Source organism: Geospiza fortis, unplaced genomic scaffold, assembly GCF_000277835.1.
Source record: "Geospiza fortis unplaced genomic scaffold, GeoFor_1.0 scaffold387, whole genome shotgun sequence".
Classification (NCBI taxonomy): Eukaryota; Metazoa; Chordata; class Aves; order Passeriformes; family Thraupidae; genus Geospiza; species Geospiza fortis.
In genome coordinates, this window is record NW_005054546.1 from 547,074 (window position 1) to 557,730 (window position 10,657).

Here is a 10,657-nt window from a genome sequence, read left to right on the forward strand (position 1 = left end):
AAGGGCCTGCCACAGCCCAGCCTTAGATAACATTCCTGGGAACACCACTGAGCAGAGCAGAGCCACCAGCTTCCCACAGCAAGAATCAGGGTGCAACCAGACCTCCCTGTGAGGTGCGAGGTGCCACCTCCCACCACTGACAATCACAGAAGGGGTGAGGTTGGAGGGACCACTGTGGTTCTGGTCCAACCTCCCTGCTCAAGCAGGGTCACCCCAGAGCACTTGGCACAGGATTGTGTCCAGATCATTCTGGAATATCTCGAGTGAGGGAGACTTCACACGGTATCTGGGCAATCTGCTCAGTGCTTAGTTATCAACACTGGAAAGAAATTCTTCCTCATGTTCAGGTGGGACTTCCTGGGCATCAGTTTCCATGTGCTGCCTGTCCTATTGCTGGGCACCACTGAGCAGAACCTGGTCCCTCCTCTGACACCCTCCCTTCAGATACTGGCAGACAATGATGGTGTCCCTATTGTCTTAAGAGCTGACAGTGGAACACTGGACTGGAAACCTTCACATTTACAGAAGCCCTGCCCCTCCCACAGGAGCCAGATCCTCAATTCCAACTGCAGTGGGGTTACTGAAGAGCTCTGGGTTCCTGCTTTGTGCTCATGGGGCACAGCCCCACATCCCAGGAGTCAGCCCACACTTTGAGATCCCTTGAACGCTCCCTCCCTTCCCCACCTGCCACCAAAGGCACAGTGGGACAGGCTGGGGCAGGTGAGTGTGCCTGGATTATCCTGACTGCCAGTGCTGTCCCGTGCAGAGCAGAAGGGCACAAACCTGAGGAAGCCACGGGAAGTGTGCCATGTCATCAGAACTCTGCTCACGGAGGGCTCTTCGGGCACTGGGGCAGATGAACAGATCCAGAAAGGAAAAAGTATTTGACCAACCCCCATGAGGCAGCACACACTGTTTTGAGAGGGTGACCAGTGTTTATGATACCACATCAACCAGCAACAGCTCCAGCAGTGACACACGCCAGGCACTCACAGCCCAGTGCCAGTGCTCAGTGGGAAGCTCCATGCCACACTCCTGAAGGATCCTGCAGCCCCCAGCCCCTGTAAGGGGAGGGAAGGGCTCTGCAAAAGATTCCCTGGCTCAGATGCTCACAGCCCTGCTGCAGTGCCTGCTCATTCCTGAAGCAAGAGGCCACACATCCTTCCCCTTGGCACAGGCAGCACCTCACACCCAGTTCTGCCCCAGTGGAGACCAGCCAGAGCTCACACAGTATTTATTGGCTTCCATACCCTGGCTAACGACTGTCAGGTGTGTGACCTCCCCTGCAAGCCAGTGCTTGGCAACCAGTGCTGGTGAACACTCCAAAGCAGCCAGGAATGAGGAGTGTCTTCAGTCAGGCACAGCTCCAGGGCCTCCTGCTGCAACCCCCAGCCTCCAGTTTGACCCCACAGGCCCTGTCTGCAAAGCTGCCATCACATCTGGGAGCCAGGGACACACCTCAAAGAAAAATCCAGCGTGCTAGTGAGGTCTGTGCTCCACTGAGAGTGACACCAGTTTAAAGGCAATGCTGAGACAGTTACTCTAAAGCAGCAAGTGGTCACTAGAAACCCATTTCTCAAAAGCAACAGCCATTTATACAGGAACTGTTTTCCTTAAAAAAGGTGACATCATGCTCGAGCAAGAGACAAGAGAAATACAAAAAGAGCTTTATGGCTCCACACAAGATATGCAGATGAGAACAACATCCTCCCCGCTCCCCCAACAGAGAAAGGGCAGCCCCTCAGAGCAGGCTGTGTCTGGCACATCAGGTCACACAGAGGGAGCTTTGTTTGGGAGCAAGTGCAGCAGAACTGGGGGGCTGCTGCTGCTGCTTCTGTGCCTTTACAGCACCCATTCCCAGGGATGCCCTGTGCACAGTAACTGGAAAAAGGTACTGGAATTCAGAGTGAGGTGAAGAGAGCGTGAATGCCGGGTGCAGATGCAGAACAAGCCACCAAGCAGAGAGACAAATCCAAAGTGGAGTTTGGAACCACAAGACTTATCTGTGTGAGACAGAAGGAGACACTAATTTTAAGAAAAGCCTCAGTGTTTGTGCACAGCAAACTCTGCTTAGGGAACGCTGGGACACTCGTGTTAAGGCTCTTCTCTGTGGGGTGAGGACCTGGCCTCTCCTGGGTTAGTGCAAGGACCAGACGGAGCAGTTGTTAGCAGCACCCACTGCAGATCTGAACAAAGCTGAGGAGCAAAGTTGCAGAAACACACAAGTTCAGCTACTTCCACAGATCAGTTCATGATCTGGCCCATCTCAAGCCTATTGTGGCAATCCCTAAGGAATCCACCTGAGCACTATCCACAGCCTCTTCCAGAAGGAATCCTGAGACCGTGGCCCAGTGGCTCCAGCAGATGACAAAGCCACATTTCCTGAGAAAGCCTTTCCCAGTGGGAATGGGAATTGCACTCAAATTTAAGTCAGAACCCTTTCAGGCCAGCACAGCACTTGGTTACACATGCAGACCACCAGGACCTAGAGTTAGAGGATGGCATGCTGGGGCTCCTTGGGCAGATCTGTAGAAGTAACCTGGACGATTCTCCAACTACAGAAACCACAGCAAACCAAGCAAGCACTGGCGGTCCAGGCTGCTGAAGCGAGAGGCGAACGCCAGCCAGCTCATATTTACATGGAAGTCATGTCATTCAGGGCGTGGTCCAGTTCCTCACTAATTGCTTTGTACTTCAGTTTCTGGGCATAGAGCTCATCTAGAAGAGGTTTAGGAGGAGAACAAAAGGAAAACAATGAGGGAAGGCAAAGAGTTCTTCCAACACTCCGGGGTGGGAAAAGCACGATGGTGTGCACGAACAGAAGAAAATGAAGTTAGATGTGGAGCCATCACGACTCTGTGTTCATCCCCAACAATGAACAGGAGGGTTCCAGCAGCCTGAGGACCCAACTGACCCACAAGTGCCTTCCAGGATTATAATCCAGCTCTGAGGGCAGAGCCAAGCACTCAACTACATCACCTTGTAAAAACAAGCTGTCCAGCTAGGTCAGCAGGAACCAGTGTAAGCAGGAGCAGCAGGGAAAGGCAACTCCATCCACTTAGGGAGAAGCTTATTACACCTAAGGAGAGCACTGATAATTGAGGTGCTTTGTTCTCACCTGTGTCTCAATGCAAAGACTGGCTTGGGAGCAGTCAGTCATGTAATAGAGCTGGGCATCAGAGGAAATTCCAATCCTGCAGGATGCAGTGAGCTGGGGGAGCAGACTGGCCACACCAGTGTTCTCCATCAGATAATGGAGTAGACAGGCAGCTCTCTGCCTCCAGGGAGGGGTGGGCCTGGGACTGTGCTGACACATCCCTGAGCCCTGCAGAGCTGGCACAGACAGCTCCAGCTCTGGCAGCTGGGCTACAGTACAGCTGGGCATGCTGTTAACAGCCTCACAGAGCCTGGGGAGCTCTGTCATTTGTCATGAACTAGGTCACCTCAGCAGCAAGGCTGTAGACCAGAGCCAACTCTCAATCAACAGGTTTCAAGGGGAGCATGCAGGGATTTGGAGGACTTTTTGCAGTTCCAAATAAAAGCTTGTCCTGGACCATGAGGTGGCTCAGATTGCTGCTTGGCTGCAGTTCTGGAACAGCTCAGCTGACACCGTTGCTATTTCTAGATAATAAACCTCCAGAGTGACTCCAGACAGCAGGATAGTGCTTTATATCTCCAAGAGCTAGCACTAAAAGACCACAAAGGCACACCTGTGGTCAAGGTAGGAGACCTGTAAGGGTTTTGGTTTACCAGCACCACCACTCCAGCCACAGCAATCCACAAAAGAATCTGGCCACAATCCCAGATTGAAGGGAGTCAGCTGAAACCTTCTCCTTCTGTGGCTTGGGGCAAGGTTCTGCAATGGCTGGCCTCAGGAGTGTTCCTGAAGGACTGTGTGAAGGAATGGGAGGAGGAAAGGAACCCACCCTTGGCACAGGCTGATTACCCTGTGGGCTGAACTGCTGGGGTTCAGCCTTGGTTCAGGACCCACACTGGGGAGTCTGAGTCTTCATGGGGGCTGTTTCAGACTCACTGACTCCTGTGGCTGACCTGCCAAGATCCCATTTGCAGCAGCCAGCACGTGCATGATGCTCTGCACACAGGTATGTCATTGTGACCAATTCTTACAGGTGCAGGTGTTTCTTTCCTATGCCACTCCTAAATGAATTGGATTAAGCTGGGGCACAGGGATCTAGTTACATTCCTGAGGACATCACTACCAAAATACAGAAGCTATCTAGATTAGGCCAGGTGTCTGGATCAAGAGCTTGAGACCTGCTGCAGCACAGGGGAACTGTTTTCAGAGCAGAGGCACAGGGCAGGACTCTTGCCAAGCCTCACCTTGGAGGCCAAGTGGGATAAAGCTCCAAGTAATGAGGAGCACAGCAGCCTGTCTGCTCTCCAGCTACCTGAGACACAGCCCTCCTTAGCTTCTCACTCAACACCCATTGCTTGGTTTCCTATCCCCAGAATGTACCTTCCAGGTCATCAATGGTCTTCTCCAGCTTGGCTACAGAGCGCTCAGCAAACTCAGCACGGGTCTCTGCCTGCCAGACAGAAATAAACCAGTGAGTGCAACAGCTCCACAGGAAAGGGACCAGTCCAAGGACATGGACTTCACATCTCTTCCCAGTCAAGCTGAGGCCAGCTCACCCTGCTGGGCCATCCTGACATGGTCACTCACCTCTTTGAGTTTATCAGTCAGAATCTTGATCTCTTCTTCATATTTATCCTCTTTTTGAGAGTACTGTGGAAAAGGAGTCAGCAGTCAGCAGCCCCAGATACCTCCCTCTCCGGAGAGCCCACAACTACAGCATAAACTCCTCACTGCAGCACACATGACAACAGAACCTTCCACCTGGGAGTTGTTCACATCCTCACCCAAGTCCAACAGGACTGGGTCAGGTGGAGAGTCTCACATCATGCATGGAACACAAACTTGGATGCAGAAAAATTCTCCTCTTAACATTTTAGCAGCTTAAACATCCTGGCTGATTGAGTCTGCCCCAAGGCAGGGAAGGGCAGCCAGGCTTCCTGCACCCCAGTTTCCAAGCCCTCCAATGAAATACCTCAGCCCTCCCAGCAGAGCAAGCACAGTGCTCCTGGCTTGCTTAAGTCTGCAGTTGAATAATTTCCACCTCAGTGGGTGCTCTGCTGTTTACCCTCCTAGCACAACAGCAATGTTTCTGGCCCTGGGACAGGCAGCCCTACCTTCTCAGCCTGAGCCTCAAGAGACTTGAGATTGTTGGTGACATTCTTCAGCTCCTCCTCCAGCTCGGAACATTTACTGTGGGGTTTTGTAAGGAAAGGGGAGAAAAAAAAGGAAAAGAAGAAGTGGGAGGGAAAGACAGGAGACAAGAAGTGAATCCACGTGCAGGGAAGATCAGGAAGTTCTTTAGGAGACTGTCTGAGATCAGACTGGATAGGACCCTGCTTTGAGGCACCTGTGCAGAAAGCAAGTTCCCTTTTTGCCTCTGAGCTCATGTTTGAAATATTCTGCCAGCACATGCACGGGGCACAGAGCTGAGCAGCGAGATGTGGACACAGGTTTCTGCCAGACTTGGCGTCTCCAAGGAGAAGCTTCACTTTTAGTGTGCTGTATGGAGGGAAGCTGTTCTGACGGACAGAAGGACAGCCACCACCACTCAAAAAGGGACATTTATGGGCAGAGAAGACAGAATGTTCCAGGAGAGAGCGAGAGAGACACAGTTAAGCTGAGGGGAGGAGCACAGTGAGGAGACCACATGAGTTTTGGTTTAATGGTTCAAGAAGGGAAAGGTTAGTACCTTTTCTTCGGCAACAGACAGACACTTCAAGTTCTGGTCCATCACTCTGATCTGCTCCTGCAGCTCCCGGCAATGACTGTTAGTGACGGTCACACAGGGGCACAAGCCAGGTGGGGGCAAGGTCAAAAGGAGCACCAGAACCACACCACCACAGAGCAAAAAAGGGTGGGGAAGGGAAACACAAAAAAGTCATGGTCACAACATGCACATCTGGGCGGGAAGCACAGTGCTGCTGCTGCTGCATCCACACCAACTGTGTTAGACAAGGCCCAGAGCACAGAAAGGCCCTGACCAGCTCCTCAAGGATCAGCTAAAGCACCTGGACACATGAAAAGAGCCCAAACACCAGGATTTGTGTCTCTGCTCTGAGCAGAGGAAGCCCAGATTTCTGCCCAGCAGTGCAGAAGCCTGTAGTGGTGTGGTGGTATTACTGCAAATACTTGGAGAGGCCCAGAGAGCAGCCTCAGCCAGAGCTCTGCCCTCGGCCACCCCACATGGCACTTCAGTCCCTGGCCCAGGAGGCCTCTGCCACTTCAGTACAAGCACTGTGAACCATCTTGTGACTGCACACACAAAGCAGTGCTGTGAATGCTGAGCACAGGAAGGCTCTGCAGCCTCCATGGCTAGGGAGTGAGTCCATGCAAACGGCCAGAGTGTCTCCACCCAAGGCAAATCACATCACAAACTCCATGTCCTAGGTGGAACTAATCCTGTTTGAAGGAGGGAAGTGCTTTCATTGCTTTCCTTCGCAGCCCTAAACCCACCCTGTGCTCCAGGCCTTGTGTAACAAGGTTAGCAATGCAGTGTTAGTGCCCATGCAGAGGCAGACCTGGCAGGTACATGCAAGCAGACTACTCACGACTCTGCGAGCTCAGCTCTCTCCTCAGTGCGCTCCAGATCCCCTTCAATGATCACCAGCTTCCGAGCAACCTGGAAAGGACAACCAGAGTCAAGAGCAAGGAGGAGTTTTGTGCTTGTAGGCTCTGCACAGCAGTGAAGGGAGGAATGCCTGCAGGAGCCACAGGAGCTGTGGGAAGCTTTTGGCCAAGCAGAGCACTGATGTGGCTCTGCTGAGAGCCAGATTTGCTGTCGGCAGGAAGAGGAATCAAGTCTCCTGGCCCAGGTCAGTTGTACAGAGCACCCAAGGGTCTCACCTCCTCATACTTCCTGTCTGCCTCCTCTGCAATGTGCTTGGCTTCCTTGAGCTGGATCTCCTGCAGTTCCATCTTCTCCTCATCCTTCAGAGCTCTGTTTTCAATGACTTTCATGCCTCTGCCCAAAAGCAAGCACAAGGAGGGGAGATGTGTGAAACAATCTTGAAAAAGCCAGCAGTGCAATGAGTTGCAGAGCATTAACAGCAGTCCCTGGAAGCACAGTGCTTCTCAATAAACCATGATTCCTCTGAATGCAGAAAGCAGAGGCCTCTGGGCTGATGTGAATACAGCCACCTCAATTGCTTGGAATTAACTGTTCTGTGGAACATTCCCCCAGCAGATCACTGGGTTCCCAGGCCAAGGGGAGTGCAGTGCTGCTGAGAACAAGCCCAGCTTTCTTAGGGACTCACAGCCAAGTCAAGCACTTCCCCATCTGGAATGAAGGAAGAGCCAAGTCTCTCTATGGCAGGCCAGCAGCTGGGTCAGGCTGCTCACGGTGTGTGCAGGAGGAAGCACATCAGACAGCTGGAAATGGACCACTCCCCTCTGAATCACAGGCCAGGTCAGGGGACATCTGCCAGTAAGGGAGGATGCTGGCAGAGAGGCTGCCCCACCCACAGCCACCTTCACAAGGCAGTGGTGTCCCTGAACCCGTGTACTTCTCCACCTTTGGAGGAAGGGATGCATGGTGGCACATGGCACTTACTCCCTAGCCTCAGGTTCCAGGACAATCAAGGCCATCAGCAGCCTCAGGTTCATCAGCACTGGTTTAGCTGCTCTGCCTATGCAGGCACTGACTCCCTCGTGCAGCCTTGGTGTGGGATTCCTCCCCCACTGTGAGAAGCCCAAAAAGTTGATGGCACCGGACCCTCAGTGTCTGGCAGAGTGCAAGCAGGAGTCCTTGCTCACCTTTCACTCTCATCTGCTGCCTTCTCTGCCTCTTCCAGCTTCTGCAGAGCTGTGGCAAGGCGCTCCTGAGCTCGGTCCAACTCCTCCTCTACCAGCTGGATCCGGCGATTCAAAGATGCCACCTCTGCCTCAGCCTGCAGGGAGCAGAGGAGGGCACTCAGCCTGGGCAGGCTGGGCAGCTGAGATCTGCCACGGCGTCAGCAGCAGCACACAGGAGCCCAAAGCAAACCCAGGATGCTTCAGCCACTCTCCCAGAGGCAAGCAGCACACTTAGCTCTGCAGGCTTCTCACTGCCAGCCTGCACTGCTCTGAGTTCAGGCCATAAACACTAAGGAGATGATTTACACCAAGGGCTGCCTCTGCAGCTGCCAGGATCCTGCCAGGCCATTCATCACAGCCCTGTTTATCACCACACCAGAGCGTGCTGACAGCTGCCACTTAGCAGAGAGTCAGTTTACTGGTGTGATCTGGACATGAGCATTGCTTGAGGCAAACCCTCTCACCAGCAAGGTGAGAAGGATTAGCATGTCCAGGGATGTGCCAAGCTGTGCTGGGTGCTGCTGGCAAGCTGGGCTGCTCACAGGTGCTGCCCAGCCCCAGGGCTTGTTGCTGCAGAGCCCACAGCCCCACAGAGAGCCTGCAGTGCTTGAGGCTTCCTTCCTTCCTCCCAGCAAATCCAGAGAAGGAGCAAAAGCCTTCTCCAATCTTGAGACAGGTCGAGGAGGCTGTTCCCCAGCAAGAGCTGCCTTGGTTCAGTCATACACACTGGGAGCTGGAGGAACTGCTGACAGCCTGCAGACATCTGCCAGAAACGTGGCTGGGGCTTTAAGGAACTGGCACAGATCAGGGGCCATCCCACCCCCCAGGCACTACAATCCATGTCCTAGTCAGCCTCCAAAGAGGCCACAAGGTACAAGCCAGCCCCCATAGGGCTGTGCTGTGGCGGGGAACATAGACCATGCTCAGAGAGCTCAGTTCATCACTCGTGTGGCAGAGCCACTGGTAATACAGCACTGCCATCACCCTGTAAGGCAATACAGCACTGCCATCACCCTGTGGCTTGCTCCAGCACTGAGTCAGAACACAGCCAGGGCAGATACAGAGGACAGGAACTGCCCTTCAGTGCTGCAGAAAACAAAGCACCTCAAGGCCAAGGATGAAAATCCCTTCAGTGGCACTCCTCTTCTGGATCAGACCCAGACTAAACAGTCAACTAGAGACTCACTGCAGACTTTCTGGGACCCTGGGGGCATGACCTGATTGCCTGTGAGGCCCCTGCTTACAGCCACATCCGCTCCAGCCAAAGCCCAGGGGAGCCCAGATGCTTTGGGAACTCTGACATCCCACTGGAGCCCCCTGGGAGTCCAGAATCCTGCTCCCCAAGAGGATTACAAAGGCAGGCAGGCAGGAGTGCAGCCGTTCCAGGGCAGCACTGTGATCTGCAAAAACCCCAGCACAGGCACATGCCAGACAAACACAAAATACCCCAGCTGCACATAACAAAGCTCCCTCCCAGGCACACCGTGCCGAGGAGGGAGGAGCAGAGTGATGAAAGGCACCAGTGTTACAGCGGGGTCCCACACTGCTTGCATCCAGCTCCCAGAGGGGTTCCCTGAGCTCTTCCCCCACTGAGGCTCCCCTGGCAGGTTCCAAGGCCAGGCTGGGAGGGCACAGAGGAGCTCCCGTGCAGGTACACCCAGCTCTGGAGAAACCCACACCCCTGTGGCGCCCAGAGCCAACACCCACCCTGCTGAAAGGGGAAGTGGTCTGCCCGAAGAGGAGCACAGCAATACCTTAAACAGAACCAGCAAGGAGACTGCCTGACTGCATCTCTGCCCTATTAAAGGGGCTACCAGCTGCTGAGGACCTCCTCCTTCCTTCTCCCAGGCAACAGAGACACAGCAGTACGGTGGGCCTCCACTTCTTGACCCTTTGAACTGCATCACTGAGCCCTGACTTCCTGCAGGCAGCGTTCAACCCAAAAACCACCCAAAAAGCACCCTTCATTTTGAGGAAGTGCCTCTCCCCTGCTGCAGCAGGGCCCTTACACCTCCTGTTTTGCTGCTTCTCTCTAGATACAGATGAAACTGTCAGGCTTCCCCAGAGCACGGGGTGACACTTCCAGGTGACTCTTTCAGACCCCCCTGCCACAAGTGGCACATTTCTGTCACTCCATGCTTCCTCCACAAGGCAGTCCTGAACCAGGGAGCACCTGGAGCTCAGCAAATCAAGGGAGAAGATCATCCAGGCCTCCAGGACTCACCAGTGCTGCCCCAAGAGAGTCAAGAGGACTCCCCAGGACCCGGGGCCAGGCAAGTCCTGGGCACCATACTGGGAGCATTGGTTCTCTCCCCCGAAGGAGGTTCAGGGAGCTGGGAAAAATACGCCTGTACCCGTGACAATGCTGCTATTGCAAGGAGAATTCCTTATGTGGCTGCAAAGAAAGCTGAGGCCTGGGAGTGGCAAGAGCTTCTGCCATGGATCTGGGCAGCAGAGCCTGATCTATCCCTGGCAGTGCCACAGCTGTCACAGACACAGCTCCAGCACTCGGGGGGGGCACTCAGCTTCACGCTTCAAACGCAGCAAAATCACTGCAAATAACCCAACGAGAGTCACGCTTAGATTCGAGCAAGGACTTGCCCCGTGTCACCTCATTCCTGTCCCCAAAACGGCGCCAGCCCTGCCTGTGTCCCAGCCCCAGGGGAGGCGGCCACTCGAGGTCCTGCCCGTGGTCACCTCGAGGTCCTGCCCGTGTCACTTCGAGGTCCTGCCCGTGGTCACCTCGAGGTCCTGCCCGTGGTCACCTCG

At 54.1% G+C, this 10,657-nt stretch overlaps 1 protein-coding gene across 7 annotated transcripts in view; it reads right to left on the bottom strand.

Moving 5' to 3' along the window:
- Window positions 1–10,657, bottom strand: part of TPM3 (tropomyosin 3) — an 18,744-nt gene that overhangs the window by 4,682 nt on the left and 3,405 nt on the right. For 2 of the 7 annotated variants that reach the window (XM_005429392.2, XM_005429395.2), the window contains exons 3-8: window positions 7,850–7,983; window positions 6,941–7,058; window positions 6,646–6,716; window positions 5,212–5,287; window positions 4,685–4,747; window positions 4,478–4,547 (exon numbers count right to left, since the gene is read on the bottom strand). In XM_005429392.2, the coding sequence (XP_005429449.1) occupies window positions 4,478–4,547; window positions 4,685–4,747; window positions 5,212–5,287; window positions 6,646–6,716; window positions 6,941–7,058; window positions 7,850–7,983 (532 nt within the window). Of the gene's footprint in view, window positions 1–1,576; window positions 2,004–2,635; window positions 2,719–4,477; window positions 4,548–4,684; window positions 4,748–5,211; window positions 5,288–5,786; window positions 5,863–6,645; window positions 6,717–6,940; window positions 7,059–7,849; window positions 7,984–10,657 lie in introns of those variants that run through there. The other 5 variants (XM_031063956.1, XM_031063957.1, XM_014310544.2 and 2 more) reach the window with 5 other exon arrangements.